Genomic DNA, 20,656 nt, shown 5'->3' with positions numbered 1-20,656 from the left:
GTTAATCGATCTCTGTCCGTTTTCTATTTTCCACAAGGGACTCCCTTTTATTAGATTGTGTCTGAAATAATGTTTTAATAACACCACTAACCATGCATAGAAGTGCCAGTTCATACATGTCACAAACGAAATATCTTGATTAGATCCCAGGGTCTTCGGTTTGGCGTTCAGCTATTTCCGCGTTAAAACTAAAATTGGATTCTATCGAATCGCCTAAAACAGTTAAAATTTTTGTTTTCTATCTCTTTTGTACATCAAAACGTACATTCGCGGAGGTCCCCAATATATACACAAATATCGATAATACTATCGTACGATTTTCCAGGGCAGGAAAGAAAAAACACAAAAGACTGACTGGCAGCGAAACTATTTCGATTGGCGGGACTTTTTGAAAACTAGAACCCAATAACTGATTTTAATGACTAGGTTTTTATTGAATATGTACAATAACGATTTTGTTTGCATTTCATATGCATTTAAATTCAATTATTTATATTTTATGGTATATATATGTATATATTGGTTTTTGATTTTATATTGTTTTTGTTTTGATTTTGATTTTGTTTTTCTTACACAGAAATGCACTTTGGTCGCACGGAAAATGGATTGTTTTTACACAGCAAGCACTTAAATAATATGAACTTAACGGTACATTTTCTACATAGAGTTTGGAAAACGAAGCACAAAGAGTCAGACAAATTAGTTACATAATACATTACGTATAATAACAATATTAAACATTAAGCATACACTTAGTTCACAGTAATGTACAGGATGGCTTGGGTGACGACCTTGGCTTCTTTTCGACGGCGCGGACAGCCTCCTCGAACACCTGCTGCAAGTTCTGTTTCTTCTTGGCGGAGCACTCGACCAGGTTGGAGGCATGGATCTCCTTACGCAATCGTTTCGCCTCCTGTGTGGTGACAAATTTCTCCGAGTCCCGTATGCGCAAGTCCAGCTTAGTGCCGACCAGCACCACCGGCACGTTGTTTGAGAAATGACGAATCTCTGGCCACCATTTGCTCTTGATGTTCTCGAAAGAGGTGCGACTGCTGATCGAATAGCACAACAGGAAACAGTTCGTCTGTGAGAGCCCGAAACGAAACGAAATTGATTAGCCCCGCTTAATTGCATAACACCTACGACGCAGCCGAAGCCACAGCCACAGCCACAACTCACATTTGGATAGCTTAACGGCCGAAGTCTCTCGTAGTCCTCCTGCCCAGCCGTGTCCCACAGCGTTAGGTTGTACTCCCGATCATCCACTGAGATGTTGCAGGCATGGTTATCGAACACTGTTGGAATATACTCCTCGGGAAATTCGTTTTGGGTGTAGGTTATCAGCATGCAGGTTTTACCGACCATGCCATCGCCCACGATAGTAATTTTCAGAGGGCGCGGACTCTTCGACATCGTCGACGTCATTCCGGATTAAGTCTTTGTTGAGAAACTGCAAAGAAAGCAAAATAAAGGCGTCAGGCGGGTTGCTTCGTTGCTGTTGCTGTTGCTTGCTTGACAGTTCTGTCTGCGATATTGCACCATTTGGTGGCAGATGTTGATTCTGCTTGTTTATCTTGACACACCCACACCCGCGTGCACGGCTTTCATCCTGCGGCTGTGGCAACCGGAAATCTCTGGCCCTGCCCCATACATCATCCATACATACAACTCTTTCCATTTCTAAGGCCGATGGTTGCTTGATGGTAGCAGAGTTCTCGGTACCGCCACAGACACTTGAACTTCAAAATTGTTCTAATCTAATCGACAGCACAGCTAAAAAAAGGCCACACAACGACAAAAAATGTAGCGAAGGCCAGAATGGGACAGCAATTTGAGCTTTTACGACGACAATCGAGGTCTGGTCTGGATTCCAATTCTATCAGCCGCAATTGATTCTGCGAATGGTGATTCCACAATGGAAATAGGTTCACTTTTATGGTGGTTCGGGCTTATATAACAATTAAATAAAAGCACAGCTAAAACTAATAGACTTTCACCATCTGTCAAGCCACAAAAACACTACCACTAACAAGCAAACAACCAACATTCGTTTCATAAATTTTTCTTTTTAATTAAAACTGGTTTTTTCCGTTTCCAGTTGACCCAAAACATAAACTAGATTTCCCCACCAGCCTCCAAACAAAACAAAACAGATACTCCGTATAAATAACACCGAAATCAAAAGACTTTTGAGGCCAATTTACATATCGTATGTATGCACTCCAGGCTGTCACTAGGGGCTGGGCCGGGGCCTGAACCTGGGCTTGGGCTTGGGGAATCTTGCGGTCTCTCCGTACGCAGAAAACTCATCGGAATTCCGGGAATTATTTATCTTGTAGGTATATGACTCATCCCTGTCACTGGGATGGAATCTCGGACAATGCAAACCGAATATAATTACACACACTCAATGTGGAGCTTCTAATAGAAGGCCTAGACCACACTTGCCTTGCTGTTCCTCAGATTGTAGTAGTGACTCATCCCACGGAAAGGTGGAAGACCAGCCCACACATGAAAGCCAGCAGCCTGCCGCATCACAGCTGATACAACAAAGAGGAAAACAACAGAACCGAACCGGTTCCGTTGTGACATTCATCAACATGTTACCGTTCGACCCGAATGATTTCATTTGAACTTTAGCCCATTCGATCCGAAAACTTTGGAAAGAAGCACCCACAGCTACAATACCCTGAAAAATCACCTTAAGCACTCTTTCTAGCAATCAAACCGATCGGTTGATCAGTGTCGGGGAAGATATATGTATATAAGTAAACTTAGTTATTCAGATCCATTTTCTGTGCTTTGCAAACTTGGGGTTAATTGGGTTGTACTCTTGCTTTATGCTTTATTGGCACGCGATCTACAGAGTCTGAACTTTGACTGGGAGCACTTTGATACTCGGGGTCCGCACAATTAAGTCTAATCATTGATGGAGGGGGATCTTCATTTGCAGTTAAGGTTAAGTGCTGTGTTTCTATTGCATTAGCTTTTGGAAAATATATTTCAATGAACGATAAAGTTTGATATATTTTCGATTGATGGAAATTTGAACCCAAATATGCACTAATGTGCTTAAGTTTGATTGAATGACGTTACCAACAGTAAATCGGACGAGTTCGTGCCTGAAAAATAGCAACAGCGATCCACAAATAGAAACAGGTTTTTTTCGCTCAAAAATCTAAACAAACTGCGTCCGAACAATTAGCCATTAGGTAGAGGCCGCAGCACTACCAAAAATCACAAAACAACAAACTTGGGGCCGAGAGCAGGAACGAAACTAAATAAACAGCAAACCTAGCCTCTTCTATTTGGCTCTTTTTTTGGACGCATTTTAAATTATTATAAACAAACAGAACAGCTTTTTGGGAGCTGTTTTAGTGACTACAAGAGCGTGCAAATAATTAAGTCCCAATGCTACCAGGCATACATATGCTTTGCTATTTATACAACCAGCTGATTAAGCAATACCGCCGAAAACTTCTGAATGAGTGGAACATTCCCAATACTGTTTCGGATAGCTTGGGGATAAGAGAACAGGTGTGAGAACAGCCAACGGCAAGGGATGGAAAGTGCAAGTTAAACTCCTGCAGAGAATTTCCATACGCCCTATAAATAATCCGAGTACCATACCACATACATATCTCCCATAGAGCCGAAAATAAACGGAAACTGTTTATCAAGCCGGGAAGCCGCTCCGGCTTGCATTGTAATTAATACTCATAATAAATTATTTAAACATAATTGAGCTCTTTTTGTAATACCCTTGTATACAATATAAAGAGTGTATTGTATGGAGGGAGTGTATTATAACTCATATACAATATTCTCCGCTCCGTCGCTTTGTTATCTGTTCTGTTCTGGGCTACTCTGGGCTGTTGTTGCTGTGGGGTTGGCCTCTTGTAAACTTTACTTTACATATCAAGTTACGTATTTGTTGTTGTTGGAGTGTTCTTGGAACACTTGCAACATTTCACACTCTAGCTGCAGTCTTTCGTTGGCCAGACCACTGACATTGCACATGATGATGGGGAGGAGGAGGAGGAGGAGGAGGAGGAGGAGGGAGGTCTTGAAGCTTTTATTTGACTTAAACGACACTTAATGTCCACTATAGAGCAGACTCATGTGCAATTGCCAGTCTGGTTCAGCTCGGTTCACTTCAGTCCTTTGTGGACTGCGCCTTATCAGCGCCCTGCTTGTGAGTCTCAGTAAATGGGTGCATCATTCAGCTGCTAGACTCTCGTTCCGTTCCCCTTTCCCATATACAGCATCCATAAATAAACAGTTTTCCAACAGCGAGCTAGTCAATATATTACTCACAACTCCATAATCTCCAACCGGGATTACTCAATATCACAATTTTTCTAATTTTAACTTATCTTTCTTGGATTAACTGAGAATAAGAGTAGTCATATTTGACGTATGAGAGACAGGAGAAACTATTCTTTAGAAGCTAAATAGCTGAGGATAATCCCAGGAATTCAGGAGAAAGTCTGAAGTGCTTTCATTAGGCCAAGCACAATCTGCACTTCTAAAACTAGATTTTATTGGTGCTCCAAAGCTATCCACCCAATCTCTACCCCTACTTGTGCACAAAAGTTTAGCTGTGGTAGCGGAGCGGTCTTCCTCTTTTTTCGCAAAAATAAATGAGGAATTGTGTGTGTGTGGGTTCTTTTATGGTTTCTCGCTGTGTTTTCGTATTTAATAAACTGATTAGATAAGATAATAGATCCGTATGGGTGTGAGTGTGCATATATAGGGAATTGGACTTGAAAAAGCAACGGCGATAACTAGAACTACGGCTATGGTTACCGTACTGTTGCCGTTACTGTTACCTGGTCGAAGGCGAGAACCATAGAGAACGACGCATTCAGAACAGAGTCAAATGGCAGATTGCGAGGGCACGCGCTCTCAATTAGCTAAATTAATTGAGGTTAATACGGAGTATTTATTGTGCCATAGGTCGGAATAAATTGATTACTGATTTGATGTGTCTCTGCGGATGGGCCTGTTGAAGTGGGGAGTGGGGGGTGGGGGTCGAACCTGGTGGAGTAGGGGGTGTGGAGGCACGTATTTTGTTTCCTGCAATGGCCTCTAAATGGCTGTGTGTAACCATATAATTGTTTGTTAACTAAAAATGGTAACGGACGAACCCATAAAGGCGCACAGATCTAGTGAGCGAGAGAGACAGTCGGCAGGGGAGAGCGAAGAGCGGAGAAGAGAGAGACATTCCAGAGCTGCACAGACCAGACCAGACAGAGGCGGGGGCGTTGGGGGGGCTGGCTGTGACGTGAGCGCCATACAAAGTGACTCAGGTGATAAAGAAACGATCACGAAAGCCTCTCGGGAGCGGGCACGGGCGCTGGCCCTGCCAGTTTTGAGGAGCTCGTCTTCCCACGGATCCACATCCACTGATTCCACTGATCTATGCTAACAATGTTTACACAAAATATAGCCACAATATTATAGCCACACAGGCACAGAGAGCACAAAGAGCACAGAACAGCACACAAAAGCACGCAAGGTCGAAGGCTGTTGATTTCGAATATCGAATGATGTAAACTTTGTTTTTGGCCAAGCTGCATCTAAAGTGAACTTGATTTCACATGCGTATAACTTTGCACAGACACGTACTTTTAGATACGACGTACTCGAAGCTTTTCTTTTTGCAATAATCAATCGAGCGACACGTCTGGCGATGACGTCCGAACTGATCGCAGCCAACGGGCGGAGGAGCTGCAGATTAGGCGTACAAACAGCGGCGCGAACGAGAGCGGAAAAATCAACGTACACAAAACCACAACACAACCGATCACTCGTGCAGTCGCAAGCCATCTGAGAGGCAGCCGTTTTTGTATCTGACGGATACGACGCCACAAATAGAGAGAACCAGTTGCTTCAGTGGCTCGGCTCGGCTCTCTAGCTCTGGCTCTGGCCTGCCTGACTGCCTGCCTCTGGGGGCTTTCTTTCGCTTTATCAGCTGGCCAGAGCGGGAGCGAACTGTATGCTGTAGGTCTGATAAGTAAGCGCACAGTCGTTCCTCTTTTTTGTTGGTTGTGGGCGGGCTTCTAAGAAGTGCTGAGAGAAAGATAGAGAGAGAGAGAGAGAGAGTGAGTGAGAGAAATGTTACTTGAAATAAGAGTTTATCAGCCGATTGCACTTATCAATTAGTCATTGTTTACACGCAGAACAGAGTTGAGATACTTTGCAAAAATGCCTCTGCCACCGTAGTGAGGATCGATGGTAAGGAAGGAAAGGAACTTAACTTCTGGTTACGCAGGGGTTACGCTTTGTAAAAGGGTTTAAAATGTTTGAGGGAACGAATTGTACGAGTATCTTTGCAGAGAACCGGACAGAACAGAGTAAATCCGCTTGCGTAATCCCTCTGCTTGGCTCTGTCCAAGCCCAAACTCAAATATCTGTCATAAGCCATTAATCAACGGCATTGTCCAGCGAGTGCGTGTGTGCCCAAAGCTTTGTGACGGGCGGCTGTAACTGTAATTAAAGCTAAGAACACCATACTTGGCTTGTCCGTCTACGAGTATGACCAAAAGAGTGGCGTGGCGTTTATTATGTGGAACGGCGGCAAATGAGTTCAATTAGGAAACACGTTGATGGAGCATTACATTAATTAGAACTACCACTGCACTGGCCGTGCCACTCTTTGGAGGCACGAGGGTTAAGTGACAAAGGCTGCGACCTCCAAGCCTGGCGGTCAAAGCAAACAGAAGTGCCGGAAAATTATTAATAAATATGAATGTGCAGCAGTGCCAATTAGGTACAGCCACTCGAACTTACTTACGCCAGCATCTGCCTCTGCATCTGAGCATGTTGCAACCATGCCATGTGTGCAGTTGCGACGGAGAAACAGGGAGCGTGGGGATGGAAATACCAAGAGAGACGAAAAAAGGAGCAATGGGTAGGCGTACCTAAAGGAGAGCCAGCAGGTGCAGCTACTAGGAGCACTTGGCGAACGTTGAATTGATGTAAGCGAGAAAACTGCACTGTTCTCAAGGCCATGCACCAGTGTCTTCAGCGCCAGACACAACGAATCCGATTCGCTGAAGGGACGGACAGGGATTAAGAATAGCATCAGAAACAGGCGACAAAAGATAATATTGCATTGCGTTTCCATTTCCCGTTTCCGGTCGGGGCTTGCGTTTGCTCGGGCGATGGGTGGAGTGTAGGGTGTACGGGTGCTATTTCTGAACGGCACTCATATATTATATCTTATCTACGGGATCCGTCTCCGTCCGCATCGGCGAGAACATGAGGGGGAGGGCGACCGAAATTGAAGTGACAAAAACAAATATTATGAGATCCAATAACAATCCACAGTACAAAGTTATACGAGTGTTCTGGAATAAAGCCTTTCAGTTCCAGGTAGTTGATATGCGAATCTAAAAAATCTAACAAAATGTGAGATACGATTGTTTATTTATTGCCGAATTGGCGTCTCAAATTGGCGCCTTCAGTGTTAGCACTGACTTAAGGGTCAGAAGCTATGAAACTAATAAAGCTGACTGATATGACACTGTTCAAATCTGGCTGATATGACACTATTAAAGCTGATTGAATAATTAAATTTTTGATATTTTGTTAGTTTAATTCACGCCAATGAACATTTTAAAATACGAAAGGCTGCCCGCTGTCCGTCAAGAATATCCGATCGCGCATTATATTTACTAGGTAAGGATTACCAAGATGCTGAGCGCCCCTTATCCTTTTTTAATTTCTTCCAGATCGAAAGAAGAGTTCACTGCATCAAGCGTTCGCTGGCAAATGGCACAAAGGTCAGCCTCTTGGCCAACTTAGGACAAGTTAGCAACGAGTATGGCGATCCTCTGGACCCATGTTTAATCTCCTGTTTCCTCTCTACAGGAAACCCCTTGTTTCCATGCACATCTTGCAGGAGATCAACATTACCGCGTTTTAGGCTGAACACTCTGCGATCCGGATCACTGTCAACGTCGTCGTTCCGCGGAGCTGCAGCGTCTGCCGCAGATCGCCGACATCCATGCCATGCGCAATCACACGTGTCTGCACAGTCGCAGGAAGTGTTTCCCACTCTAAATCACTTGACTCTCATTCACTTTCACACAATTCGACTTTGGCGCGCAGCTCCATCGATTATCCAGTCGATAGTATCGATGGCCGAGCTGCTTCCTTCGAAACGGTTATTGGCTCTTTTCAAATCGGTTAATGCACTCTTTTTCGCTTTCTTTGAACAATGAGTCTTATTCCATACTTTTAAATGATGTACTTATATACTCTACTTTGATCGACTTATGGTGGTGATTGGAACTGCATTTCCCAACCATTGAAAAGGTGAACCCAACGGAAAATGTACGTGATTTTCATATTCAGGAGCTGAAACAGATTCAGAATGTTTTTTGGCGAAAAGTGAACTTTGGCCCAGCCCTGAATGTTTGGTTGAATAGTTGAAAACTAGAGACAAGAGTGTCGCTAAGGGTGAATATGCCTCAACTATTGGGGAATATTAACACGACACATCCAAACATTCTGTCCGTGGTCGTTTCTGCCTTCATGCCATATTGGTCAGTTTTACTGACCCAGGACGGACTGGTATACACCACTTATAATATGTCCATATAAACTTATTTTTACATTTTTGGTTTGGGTTTGTACTGGATTTTCCGTGGTTTAACCCAAGTTGGTCGCCTTTTCAAATAGAGGCGGGTTAGGTGAGCTAAGATTGTGTTTTTCATCGGTATATAGTGGTATATTTTGTTAATTTTATCAATCCAATAAAAGCAAGTGTTTACAATAAGCCAGTTAAGTAAAAAATTAATTCATTGCTCGGATAAAATTATTTGGGCATGGCAAAATATTTTATCTAGCTATTTTATTCCACGGAATATTAAAAACGAGGAATATGTAAAATATAACTTGATTTAGTCAGTATATTTTAGTCGGTATATTTTAAAAATATAGCGTCTTATTTCGGTTGGCACTATCGATAATGAACGATAGTTTTTATAAAAACATCGATAGTCTATAGATAGTTTTCGAGCTGAGTTACAGAATTTTTTTTAAATTTAATTATTTGTTTTAAGCAATATTACTTCTTTATAAGCCAGAAATTCTTATTATACCCGATACTCAAAATGAGTATTGGGGTATATTAGATTTGTGGTAAAAGTGGATGTGTGTAACGTCCAGAAGGAATCGTTTCCGACCCCATAAAGTATATATATTCTTGATCAGCATCAATAGCCGAGTCGATTGAGCCCTGTCTGTCTGTCCGTCTGTCCGTCCGTCCGTCCGAGTAAGGCTAGAGTAACCAAATTTGGTATCCGCACTTCTGTTAGATCTCACTATAAAACGTATATCTCAGAATTTCGCCCCACCCCCTTCCGCCCCCACAAAAGACGAAAATCTGTTGCATCCACAATATTGCACATTCGAGAAAACTAAAAACGCAGAATCATAGATAATGACCATATCTATCAGATTGCTGAATCTGGATCAGATCGGATCATTTTTGTAGCCAAAAGCAAGAAATCAATTTTCAGTGGCTACGCAGCGCCCGACGTCACGCTCAGACTGATTTTCTGTCTCTCTCGCACGCACTCTTTGTCGTGTGGTTCAATATTAGCGGCGTCTGCCGGAGGAGAGCCATACTGACTTAGTCCGCAGCAACTCACAACGTTCCACCTCGTTTAAGAAAAGGAACATATTAATATTTTGTTCCTTAAGGCGAGTCCTCTTATCAGAGACGATTTGAACATGAATCGACAGTTGGCACCATCGATAGTGCCGATAGTGCCATCGCTAGTTCTCTAGTTCACATTTGTCAATAGCAAAAAACAGCGAAAAATGCCGGAAAGCGACGTTACCAAAATGAAGGTGAGTTGACCAGCTAAGCCATAAAAAAATGCAACTAATTGCTTGCGTCCCTAAGGTTGCTGATTTGAAGCGCGAGCTGAAAATGCGTGGGCTGCCTGTTAATGGAAACAAAAATGAATTGCAGGATCGCTTGCAGACGGCCCTGTTGGAGGGTGATATCTCGCTTGACGACAGCGCCGTAGCAGATGCCATAGACGATGATGACGTTTCCCTGGCCGACGATGATGAGGACAAGCTGCTGGGGGACGAGCACGATGACGATGAGCTACTCAAGAGCCCGGTGGGCACGCCGACAGCTGCAATAGTACCCGACTTGCTGTTGGATGGACACAGCGCCCTCAACGAGGAAACGATTGCAACAGCAGCCCTGCCTGCCAAAAAGATTGTGCTCAAAAGAAATAACTCTCAGCTGTTATCGACCACAGAAGGCTGTAAAACGACGCCCACCATTGCATCCAAGGAGAACGGGTCTCCCACAGCTAATAAGGATGCGCCAGAGGAAACTCCAACCAAAACCAAACGCATCCCCATTTTAGTTGGAGGAAGCAAGGAAGGCGAAAAGTCCGCGGACAAGAAGCTCACTGAACTAACCGCAGAAGAACGTTTGAACCTCCGGGCCAAGAAATTCGGCATCACCCCCACTATCGCAACTGCGTCTATTGCTACTGAAATTAACAAGTCCTCGAGCGCATCAATTTTGGCTAATAAAGGAAACAAGGAAACGGACGAAAAGCAAAAGGAAGCTCTTAAGCGTCGCGCCGAACGCTTTGGCTGTGTGGTTCCCGAGAAGACCACAAAGACACTGGCCGACGAGCGCCTGCTGAAGCGCAAGGAGCGTTTTGGCACAGCAGTTGAGGCTTCTTGGACTCCAGCTACTGCTGCTGCTACGCCAGAGTCAAAGGCCATTTACTCTGAGAAGGCGCGCGCACGCTTGGAACGTTTCAAGACTGCGCCGGCAGCCGCTCCCACAAAGTAGGAACATCGTATACCTTTCCCATTTACACAAGCGATGGAATCCTCATGGACCGAAACCCTGTAGACAGTCTTATAGTATGACCATTCAAGTCACTCATGCTTGTAGAGATTAAGAAACCATTATAAATAAAAAGATAACATTTCAACATTACTATTCCACAAAATGTCACCCCACCGCAAACCCAATGTTGTTATGCGACTATACAAATGTATTTTACTGCTTTAAGAGAGTTCAGACGGACATGATCAATAGTGCTATAGACGTAGAGAATCTGAGATGTTCTATATCTGGGGAGCGACTACGATGGTGGGATTATTTTTTGTTTTTTTCCGGGTGTGAACTGTACTTACCGAGCGGTGGGTGAAAGAGCAGTGGCAGTGTCATGGAAACCATGCCTTTACTGCCCTTAAGGCCTCGTTGAGAGAGACGGAGCCATGCCTGCAGACGAGGGCTTAAATATCTAAAAGGCTCCGAGATCAATAACTTGTACAATCCAATCCTTACTTCCTTGAGTATAATAAAACATTTCAACTAACATTCGTACTCCACAAATTGTTAACTTGAACGTGAACAATGTTTAACAATGGGATTTTACATTGTTTTATTGGCTGTAATTCAATCGCTTAGAAATAACATTAGAATTGCGTCTTCGGATTTGTGGGCTGTGGTTTTGGAACGTCAGTTATTTTAATATTAGAGTACATAATAATATGAATTTATATATATATAAAAGTTATACGAGAATAAAATGTATATGGGATGAAATCTTCTGTGTCTGTGCCTCACATACATATGCCTGTATGGCTGCATGGCTGTATTGCTTGTGGAATAAAGAAAGTCCGTTCATTGGTCATCAAACAATGCGGCGCTCGGCGGCTGTGGTTCATTTTCATGTTTTTTCGCTTAACTATTACAGAGTAAATACACTTTAAACTTAAACCGCTAACTTAAAAGTACGTTACTTTAATGTTGCGACCATCTAGACGAGAGCCATCCATGAGCGCTGCAAAGGGGGAACAGGGTAGAAGAAACCACAATTAGTTCACCTGCACTTTCAGTCCATAATTGCAAAAGACTTACCTATAGCCAACTCGGCATCGCGCTCTTTGAAAAATCGCACAACACCCACATCATTTCCACGTATTTCGGCAAACTTGACATCCCCAATCTCACGGAACTTGTCGCGCAGCGTCTGCCAGGTGCAGCTCATGGGCACATTCTTAATGATAATCGTATCCGATTTGCGAGAGCCAGCCCCTGCGTTGCCAGCACCAGAATTGGCATTGCCCACATTGCTACCGCCGCCAAAAATGTCCAGATTGTTGCCAGAATTGTAGTCGTTGCCGTCCTGCTGGTTGCCCAAGCCGCCTCCTCCATTGCCGCCGCCAACACCCCCAGAGCTGCTGTAAGCATTATATCCAACGTTCCCGCCGGTAACTCCGCCGCCACTGTAGGGATTGTTTCCGCCAGAGCTGTAGTTATTGCCACCTCCACTGCCGCCGCTACTATAGTTATTGGAAAGACCCACGATGCCCGAAGAAATGGGATCATCATTGCCGCCAGAGTTGCCCAGGCTGAGGCCCAAGTTGTTGAGGGATGAAGTGAGCAGAGGATTGGATAGGCTGCCACCTTGGTTTCCCAGATTGCCGACCACAGCGGCCAGAAGGCTGGGGTTCAGATTGTTCAAGTTCAGCCCGCCGGCGCCCGAGTTGTTGCCCAGATTGGGCTTCTGCACTGGGGCCACAGGGGTGGGCTGGATGGACGAGGCATTGTTGCCGAACATCACTCCCGTCAGGCTACCCAGAAGATTGCTGGCATTGCTAACGCCACCGCCTCCCTGGCCAGCAGCCACAGAGCCCAGCTGTCCGCCTTGCTGAACATTTCCCAACAGCTGGCCCTGGCCTTGGTTTCCGCCGTTGGGCAGATTGTGGGCCACGTCCTTCAGTGGCTCACCGTTCGGACCTAGGCCAATGCCCACACCGCCCAGTCCCTCGGGCAGTTTGACACCCTCACCCTTGTCCGGAATACGATCCAGACGAACGGTCATGCGTCTATCGAAGAGCATCTGACGATCCAGCATGGAAATGGCCTGCACTGCCTCCACGGGATGATCGTATTCGATCACAGCAAAGCCGCGACTATTGCCCTCCTTGTCCAGGGACAGATCCACGGTCTGCACTTTGCCGGCCAGCTTGAACACCTGCTTGAGCTTCTTGTTATCCACCTTGTAGTCCAGCTGAAGAGAGTGTTTGAAACGAATTAGTCACGTGCAATCTACATATACATGTATCTCGGCCCCTGAAATCGTATCAAAAGCCGACCTTGAAGACCAGAAGCTTTGCTGCGAAAAGATAACAATATCAGGAGCAGGAGCAGGATCAGGACCAGGGACACACTGAATCATTCCAGCCTTGATTCCAGTTGACTGGAAGCAAAATAGTCGATAGCCCAAGACGAAGAAGTCGACGTTTGAACTGCCGTACGAACCGCAACTGCTTCATATTTATAACCCATTTGATGAACAAAATGACGGAATAGGAAATAGGACACGCGAAGGACACACCATTACCTTTCTGTCTATAGAATAATGACAGAGGACAGAGGTTGTTTGAAAAGCCCAATAATTTTAAAACAAATCTTTAAATGTTGATTTGGAAACACGAAATTTGTTGGAGACAGCAATGCCGTTGCTCTTTTGGAGGGTAAGGAGAATCTCGAAATTACTCTCTTATTTTTTTTAATTGAATTTTTTTAGACACCAAAGTACGAATGAAGCTCCTTATATTATTAGACATTGTCCAATAATCTATGTTTTATCCAATACTCTATGCGCAAACATGATCCAGAACAACTATTTCTTGGGCAGTTTAGAAAGTAAATCATTTCCAAACCCGCATTCGGGGGATGCTCGTGATCAAAACTAAAGGGATTAAAGGGTTGCAGTCTTCAGTTATTCTTCAGTTTAAATATCAGCAGTACGAGGGGCAGGAAAAATAAACAGAGCCCCAAAAATATGGCCTATGTTTGGGTGGGTTATAAATACGAAACAGACGAGACCCCATAAGAAACTTCCATATGCACAGCAGAGCACACTCCGCACATCTTTTGCCGTGCGGTTCGGTTCGGGTACAGGTCGAATACAGAATACATATTGGAATTATTGGAAATTAAAATTACTATATACTCACATTAGCAACAAAAACCTTATTATGCAAAGGTCCACTTATGCCCAGACTCTCCAAAAACGAAGCAGAAAGCCCATACAAATTGTAATTCGACGAATTATTATAATCATTTGACATCATGTTAAAATTATTACGCCCAGATCTAGAAAAAGAAGCCAAAGATCCAGAGAGAAAAATAACAAAAGGATAGCAAGGATAAGCTTCAGCTACGACAGAATGAGAGAGATGCCAAGAAAGCCGGCACGATTGCAGACGTCTAAAAGTTGTTTGTTACCTTCCTTCCCATTCTTCTATCAAACATCGCACCGCATCACACACAATTCCTTAGTTGATATAATAGCAGCTTTGCAAATGATGGAAAATAATTATGCACTGATGTAAATGTTGTCTATCTTCGAAATACAATTTCAGCTGAGAAGATTTTGATTCCGATACCGATGACAAAACGAGTCGGAGTCGCAGTCGCAGTCTCCTCCTTAAACGTTTATTTCCTTCCTCCTCCGTCCCACACTACCTAACAGAATATTTACATGCCGAGACGAGACCATGTTCCATAGGTAGCATATATTAGAAAGTGCCTTTCTGATCTTTCTTCACAGTAGTGCGAGCCGGAAATAAATTCTCGATCAAAAAGTTATGCTACTTCAAAACCCATAGCAATATAGGACAAATACAAAATCAACTGCAGATCCTATTTGATTAAAGTCTCTGGTAGTAGCCCATTCATAATATAAAAGTTCTTCTACTGGAAAATTAACTTCTCTTTTCACGCGCAAAAATGCGATTGCGATTGACTTGCCATCATCCTAGTCTACATATGAATATGATTATACGGTAGCTCTTGCAATAGAAGACTATCTGTACTCTTACTTCGACTGGAAATAGAAAAATAATTCCCTGCGGAACTGCTGCAATAACGAAAGGTAAAAGATCTACCAGCCTACGCTCGACAGATATCCGACACAAATCCTTTAAATGTACAACTGTTCATGGAACCCTATGACATACGTTTTACAGTTCGGAATCCTCTCAACAGTAGGTAATATATTCTATAGCCTAAGCTGGACAAAAATATGGGAATGGAATATTCATAGCAGATACTCGTACGTTTATGGTAAGTAAAAGAGCCTACAACCTACGCTGGACAAATCCGAAAATCCTTTTAATGATAAGTTTTTCAATTCGTGGCAGGTATTTTAAGAGTATTTGGTATTTTAAAGATCCTAGTGTACAGTTTTTGGAATTGTATGGCAGATAAATAAATGATGATAAGAGTTCTTCCTAGAGCCTACGCTCGACAAGTATGCGAAGTATCCGTGTACTCGTACTCGTGGGTGGATACAAAAACCGCTTCTGCAGATTGATACGATTCGATTGATTTGCCTTCATAGAAACGACTGCCGATTGAGAAGTGTGTAAGGATTCAATACTTTTTGCGTGCTACGAACCTTGCTTTCCTGCTTAGAACATCGAGAAAAACAATAGAGATAGACGAACACATAAAGTACTCACAATCTGTCATCGTCGCGTCTGGAGAAGCCGCCGCGGTCCCGGTCGTCCATGTGGTCGCGACCACTGCCGCCGCCTCCTCCGCCACCGCCGTTGTTGCCACCGCCGTTGTTGCCACCTCCTCCGCCGCCGCCGACATTTCCACCGCCACCGCCGGCGCCATCACGGACAATCCTTCCGTATTGATCGCGCTGCTCGCCATGATCCTCCTTGACGACTAACTCACGGCCGTTGACCTCATATCGATTCATCTTTTCCATGGCTTTTTGCACGTTTTCGGGGTCTTTGAACTCGACAATGCCACAGCCGCGTGCCTTGCCGCTCTCGTCGTGGAACAGCTGCACGTACTCAATGGAGCCGACGATGCGTCGGAACAGATCTTTCAGGTCTTGCCACCGATAGTCGTAGGGAATGTTCGAGATGTAGACTCGGCAATTGCGCCGTTCGCGGCTTCTGTCTCGGACATTGTTGCCGCCACCACCTCCACCCCCGCCGCCAATATTGCCACCGCCACCGCCACCGGCATTTCCATTTCCATTTCCATCGGCATCAGAGAACCGAGATCCTCGGGCGCCACGGCCGCGACGGTCGCGCTCCTTCTCCCGATTCTCCACTGCATTGTTCGCATCCATATTCATGGTTGTTGGACTGCAAATTTAACAAACCATTTACTTTTCGTCATGTACAGAACATTTTTTCTGCAGCGGCGTCAGGAAAAACAAAATGGCGACCGACTCCATTGGATTTGCTTTGCATATTGTTTACATAATTTACCTTTTTGATGATTTTTCTGCAGGAACACGAACAAAACGCTGCTTCCTTTGTCCAAGCTATTAAATCAAGTATTTGGCTATATCGAAGGCCAACAATTTATCAATAAACGCACACTTTCCTGGAGTTCTTTTTGCAAAAAGTGGCGCTAGTGATGTGATTATCACATTGTGATATGGCCACGGAACTATCAATCAAGAATACCGATGTATATCGGTATCGTGTCAGCATATATCGTAAATATAGCGATGAAAAACCGAACTTAGCCCACTTAAGCCCCCTATATTTAAACAGTTCAACGACTTCAAACGCACACTTTCCTGGGGTTTTTCAAAAATGGCGCTAGCAGTGTGACCGCGGACTTATCGATAAAATATACGGTCCGACCCTCAGACAAATACCAAAATATACCGTCACATTTTAAAATTATACCGTTAATATACTGACCAACTCAAGTCCTATTACACATATTCCTCGTTTTTGATATTCCGTCGAATATTACTAGCTATATAGAACATTTAGCCATGCCCACATAACTTTAGGCCGTTGATGAATAAATTTTCTTCAAGATTGGATAGTTTTTAATCCTTGCTTTTATTGTATTTATTGTAAAAAAAGGTTTAAACGAAAAAGATCAACAAAAAAAGAGTCGCTATATTGCGTGTAAGCCGTAGTATAGGCCTTTATATACCCTATTTTGTTAATTGTATATGAAGGTGTATATATTGATATGAAGATAAAACGTAACTAATAAAGACCTCTTCTCAAATTGACCTTTTTTAGACATATTCATGTATATGATGAGTGTTTTGTATATATATATCTCGATCCTGATACCTATTCTTGGTCCCTACAAGAAGACAATAAGCTTTAAAATATCGTTGTAATATTGAAAATAATATTAAATAATATTGAATAATATTAAAATATATTGAAAATAAATTGGTTTTGCCTGGGATAACAAACATATTCACAATTCTATAACATCCATTTCCCCCAGGGTATGTGTGCATGGAATGGGACTCATTGCTGTCAATCGGGTAAAAGAGGTCCTTACCCGATTCAAATTCGGTTATCGATACTATCGACTGGTTACGAGTGGTGCGCGCCAAATCTAACTTTTTTTAATGTCAGCGACAAGGATTAAAACAGTTGACAGTTAACGTTTTGGCCGTTTTAAAAAACTAAAAACAGAACAAAATAAAGTTTTTTTTAAAGATCAAGGCTGTTAGCACGACTCAAACTATTGTTGCCCAAGCCAAACTTGGGGTTGGGTTGATTCGTTTTGTTGTATAAAATATGATTTACTTCTCATTTCGGCGAGGAAAATGTTTCCGTTTTTATTTTTTATTTTTGGTAAAGTATACCATTGAATTATTATTCATTATTATTTGAACTTTGAATCTGTTTCATTCGATTTATTATTAATTTTCGATCATTTAAATTGCCCATATCTAGACGATGTGGTAGACACATACGTATATACCGGTTCATTCAAATATATGCAGGTTTGTCATTTAAATATATTTCAGTGTTTAAAAAGCAGAGAAAAACAAAACTATTTTTCTGTTTAAATAGTACACACAATCGTTTTATTTCGTTCCTTTTTGTATGGCAAAAATTAATACAAAAAAATTAAATATTAAATGTATGTATAAAAAGCTTAAAGCAAACTATATAATGTAAATTTAATTGGCTGCTTGTTTTCTCTCTGATTGATCTGTCAATAAGGTAGGTAGAAAGAAATGCTTTCTAAGAACAACTCATATGAATTAAATGTTTGCGTTATAGCACCACAACAATTGATTGTGTTTAATGAACATAAATTTATTTAGTTTGGGCAGCATAGACAAGCAAACCGGCTCGTTTGTGCGAAAATTACTTTGCCGTTCGTTTCATATGTTTTGTTTGTTCTTTACTAGTGAAAAATACTAATGGAATTCTGTTCGTGCGTATATGTGTGAGAAAATTTGAATCAGAAGACGGGCTACGCTAAAAACGCATTAAAACAAACCATTTACAACAGAGCTCAAGGAATTAGAGTAATTAGAACTAGTCTTGCATGCATAGCGGTATATGTATCGGAGTTTAGCACAGATCAGATTCTCCGTCTCCTCTACGGTAAAATACAAACGACATTGACTCCAGTTTAGTGGTTGGTGGTGATTGAAAACAAATGGTTAAAGCAGCTGAACCAAGGCAGTTACAACAGTATTCATAGTTATATGTAGAGAGGTACATATTCATTTCATTTCGTTTCGCTTTCCTTCGTTTTCATTTTCGTTATTGTTAATACTCTTAAAAGGGCGCCACGCAGCCTTTCAAACGACACAAAACACACACATTCACAAAAATCATTTCACCGTACATAAAACTCTAGTTACTTAAATTAATTACAATTCTTCTCTTCATCTGACAATTGCACCGACTAACTCGCTCCCATACAAATGTGTGTGCTTTCGTTCTGTGTGTGTGCTTTTATTCTGCTGCACTCGCGGGGGATCCACAATCCTGTCACGATCATTGACACGATTGCCCAACGAAAACAGCACTGAATACATACAGACAGACAGACAACAGGCGACATTGAACAAAATAAAAAGTTAATAAACCACTGCAAGCCCGTTTAGAGAATTTTACATTTAAATCTACGATTCGGCTTATTAAGTTTACGACCCCTTCGCCCCTTGTTGTCCTTGTCCTTTCGGATCTCGCGCACGAGTGTGTAAAATGCATCATCAACGCCCATGCGCGTCTTGGCTGATGTCTCAATGTATGGAATGCCGTATTGTTTGGCCACCTTGAGAGTAAAAAAAAAAAAGAGTATTTAAAAATGATCTATCCAACGATGCGAGTTACGAGCTACTCGACTGACCACCACTCACCTCTCTTGCCTGTTCGTTTTTAACGTTCCACGTGGTCAAGTCACACTTATTGCCCACTAGCACCATTGGCACCTCCTCGGCATCCTTGACTCGTTTGATCTGCTCGCGGTATGTGCCGATGTCTTCAAAGGATTTTGCACTATTTACCGCAAAGACTAACAGGAAGCCCTCGCCCGTGCGCATATACTGATCCCGCATTGCCGAGTACTCCTCCTGTCCAGCGGTATCCAAGATGTCCAGAAGGCAGGTTTCTCCATCTGCCAAATCATAGCCATCAGAGAACATGTCACACTCCGCAGCGAGTGAAAAAACTCACCAATGACCACTTGCTTTCGGTACGAGTCCTCGATTGTGGGATCGTATTCGTCAACAAAATGATTCTGAATTAGCTGGATGGTCAACGCCGATTTGCCAACGCCTCCCGCACCAACAACAACCAATTTGTATTCCGTCATTTGTATTCCGCTTTTGATTAGCCGTTGTGTCTGCAGTCTTTGGGGGTGCTTGTGGTGTCTGGATGTCTATGTCTCCGCAGGGCTGCAAGTAAAGTAAATTAATAATTAAAAATGATTAAAATAAATTAAACGCATAATTAGGCACAAATTAATGCAAGACTGTATCCGCTTGGCTTCCATATTATTCTACCACAGATGCATACAGTGGCGGACAAATTTGTGCGCACGACCCCATTTTGGAGAGAAAAAGGTTACAGATGCCAACAGAACTTCAACTTCAAAAACGTATCACAAAAAACGAAAATAAAGAAAGGCTATAAGTTCATATTCGGTGATATCAGATTTTTATCCATTATACCTACATACATACATACATATGTACATGCATGTGTATACCTAAATAATTGCTAATGTATATTTGTAATTAAAATCATCTATTCATGCCTCACAATATCCCGCTCCAGGTGGAATGAAATCACGCAGGACAGGAGACAGGAAATTGAAAACAAGGGGTCGCACGCAGACTGTTGTCGGCCACTGTAGGCAGAGTATGCACACAGACACAATAAAAGAGATCAATGACTCAAGCGCGTTGCAGCCCTCAGGTTCTTTATGGATATTAATTTTCATGCGTCCGAGCATCGGAATAGTCACGATTTGGAATATTGATGAGGACTGCACAATTTTATTAATTAAAAAGCAGCCAATTAATGCAGAACATTGCTGTGAACGTTGTTGTTCTGATTTTTTCCTGCCGGGGCTGCACAAATGCAGACCTTCTTTGTTGCTGCCTTCTCTATTAGCTCCTCCTTGTTTTTCTTCTTTGCGTCTGTCGAGTTTCGTTCGCGGAACCGCGCAGCGCATTCACTTGGCACGTTTCGGGGTCACAATTTACGGTTTAACGCAACTACGGGCAATTACGCGACTTTTAAACTTTTACCACTAAAAGAAAACAATAAATTCGTAACTTATTTCTGCAGCTGCTGCTTCTTCTTCAGCACTATGTCG

At 42.8% G+C, this 20,656-nt stretch overlaps 4 protein-coding genes and 1 long non-coding RNA gene across 8 annotated transcripts; 2 read left to right on the top strand and 3 right to left on the bottom strand.

The window, feature by feature from the left end:
* Positions 1–519: 519 nt before the first annotated feature.
* Positions 520–5,843, bottom strand: LOC108154113 (ras-like GTP-binding protein RhoL). Of its 2 annotated transcripts, none has more exons than XM_033388734.1 (3): positions 5,649–5,843; positions 1,180–1,450; positions 520–1,084 (listed from the first exon to the last, which is right to left on the bottom strand). In XM_033388734.1, the coding sequence occupies exons 2-3, from the start codon at positions 1,423–1,425 to the stop codon at positions 758–760; spliced, it is 573 nt and encodes a 190-aa protein (XP_033244625.1). In that variant the 5' UTR covers positions 1,426–1,450; positions 5,649–5,843; the 3' UTR covers positions 520–757. The 2 variants fall into 2 exon arrangements, with proteins under 2 accessions (XP_033244625.1, XP_017139727.1); XM_017284238.2 differs by having other exon boundaries at positions 5,632–5,842.
* A 319-nt stretch (positions 5,844–6,162) lies between these two features.
* On the top strand, positions 6,163–8,787 carry LOC108154117. The gene is made up of 4 exons (XR_001774931.2): positions 6,163–6,240; positions 7,601–7,686; positions 7,740–7,817; positions 7,879–8,787. It is a non-coding gene; the product is annotated as an uncharacterized LOC108154117 (long non-coding RNA).
* A 970-nt stretch (positions 8,788–9,757) lies between these two features.
* On the top strand, positions 9,758–11,054 carry LOC108154110 (SAP domain-containing ribonucleoprotein). 2 transcript variants are annotated; one of them, XM_017284233.2, is made up of 2 exons: positions 9,758–9,867; positions 9,923–11,054. In XM_017284233.2, exons 1-2 carry the CDS (start codon positions 9,838–9,840, stop codon positions 10,841–10,843), a joined length of 951 nt encoding a protein of 316 aa, XP_017139722.1. In that variant the 5' UTR covers positions 9,758–9,837; the 3' UTR covers positions 10,844–11,054. The 2 variants fall into 2 exon arrangements, with proteins under 2 accessions (XP_017139722.1, XP_017139724.1); XM_017284235.2 differs by having other exon boundaries at positions 9,783–9,867; positions 9,992–11,054.
* A 326-nt stretch (positions 11,055–11,380) lies between these two features.
* On the bottom strand, positions 11,381–16,492 carry LOC108154100 (heterogeneous nuclear ribonucleoprotein M). 2 transcript variants are annotated; one of them, XM_017284221.2, is made up of 5 exons: positions 16,312–16,488; positions 15,541–16,185; positions 14,032–14,170; positions 11,924–13,079; positions 11,381–11,846 (listed from the first exon to the last, which is right to left on the bottom strand). In XM_017284221.2, the coding sequence occupies exons 2-5, from the start codon at positions 16,173–16,175 to the stop codon at positions 11,791–11,793; spliced, it is 1,986 nt and encodes a 661-aa protein (XP_017139710.1). In that variant the 5' UTR covers positions 16,176–16,185; positions 16,312–16,488; the 3' UTR covers positions 11,381–11,790. The 2 variants fall into 2 exon arrangements, with proteins under 2 accessions (XP_017139710.1, XP_017139711.1); XM_017284222.2 differs by lacking the exons at positions 11,381–11,846; positions 14,032–14,170 and having other exon boundaries at positions 12,886–13,079; positions 16,312–16,492.
* Positions 16,493–18,114: 1,622 nt separating this feature from the next.
* On the bottom strand, positions 18,115–20,645 carry LOC108154114 (ras-like protein 1). The gene is made up of 4 exons (XM_017284239.2): positions 20,425–20,645; positions 19,510–19,730; positions 19,194–19,450; positions 18,115–19,108 (listed from the first exon to the last, which is right to left on the bottom strand). The coding sequence occupies exons 2-4, from the start codon at positions 19,646–19,648 to the stop codon at positions 18,935–18,937; spliced, it is 570 nt and encodes a 189-aa protein (XP_017139728.1). The 5' UTR covers positions 19,649–19,730; positions 20,425–20,645; the 3' UTR covers positions 18,115–18,934.
* Between the last annotated feature and the right edge of the window lie 11 nt (positions 20,646–20,656).

The sequence above is a fragment of the Drosophila miranda genome, chromosome 2, assembly GCF_003369915.1.
Source record: "Drosophila miranda strain MSH22 chromosome 2, D.miranda_PacBio2.1, whole genome shotgun sequence".
Taxonomy (NCBI): domain Eukaryota; kingdom Metazoa; phylum Arthropoda; class Insecta; order Diptera; family Drosophilidae; genus Drosophila; species Drosophila miranda.
The sequence above is the reverse complement of the archived record's forward strand: the minus strand, read 5'-3'. Positions and strand labels throughout refer to the sequence as shown.

Bases quoted from the DNA above. Each gene is read 5' to 3' on its own strand.
- LOC108154113 (XM_033388734.1), bottom strand. From the start codon at position 1,425: ATGACGTCGACGATGTCGAAGAGTCCGCGCCCTCTGAAAATTACTATC. The intron at 1,085-1,179 runs GTGAGTTGTGGC...GGGCTCTCACAG, and splicing joins GGCCGTTAAGCTATCCAAAT to ACGAACTGTTTCCTGTTGTG.
- LOC108154110 (XM_017284233.2), top strand. From the start codon at position 9,838: ATGCCGGAAAGCGACGTTACCAAAATGAAG. The intron at 9,868-9,922 runs GTGAGTTGACCA...TGCGTCCCTAAG, and splicing joins GCGACGTTACCAAAATGAAG to GTTGCTGATTTGAAGCGCGA.
- LOC108154100 (XM_017284221.2), bottom strand. From the start codon at position 16,175: ATGAATATGGATGCGAACAATGCAGTGGAGAATCGGGAGAAGGAGCGC. The intron at 13,080-14,031 runs GTGAGTATATAG...CACTCTCTTCAG, and splicing joins ATAAGGTTTTTGTTGCTAAT to CTGGACTACAAGGTGGATAA. The intron at 11,847-11,923 runs GTAAGTCTTTTG...CCCCCTTTGCAG, and splicing joins CGATGCCGAGTTGGCTATAG to CGCTCATGGATGGCTCTCGT.
- LOC108154114 (XM_017284239.2), bottom strand. From the start codon at position 19,648: ATGACGGAATACAAATTGGTTGTTGTTGGTGCGGGAGGCGTTGGCAAA. The intron at 19,451-19,509 runs GTGAGTTTTTTC...ATGATTTGGCAG, and splicing joins CCGAAAGCAAGTGGTCATTG to ATGGAGAAACCTGCCTTCTG. The intron at 19,109-19,193 runs GTGAGTGGTGGT...TTTACTCTCAAG, and splicing joins AAAACGAACAGGCAAGAGAG to GTGGCCAAACAATACGGCAT.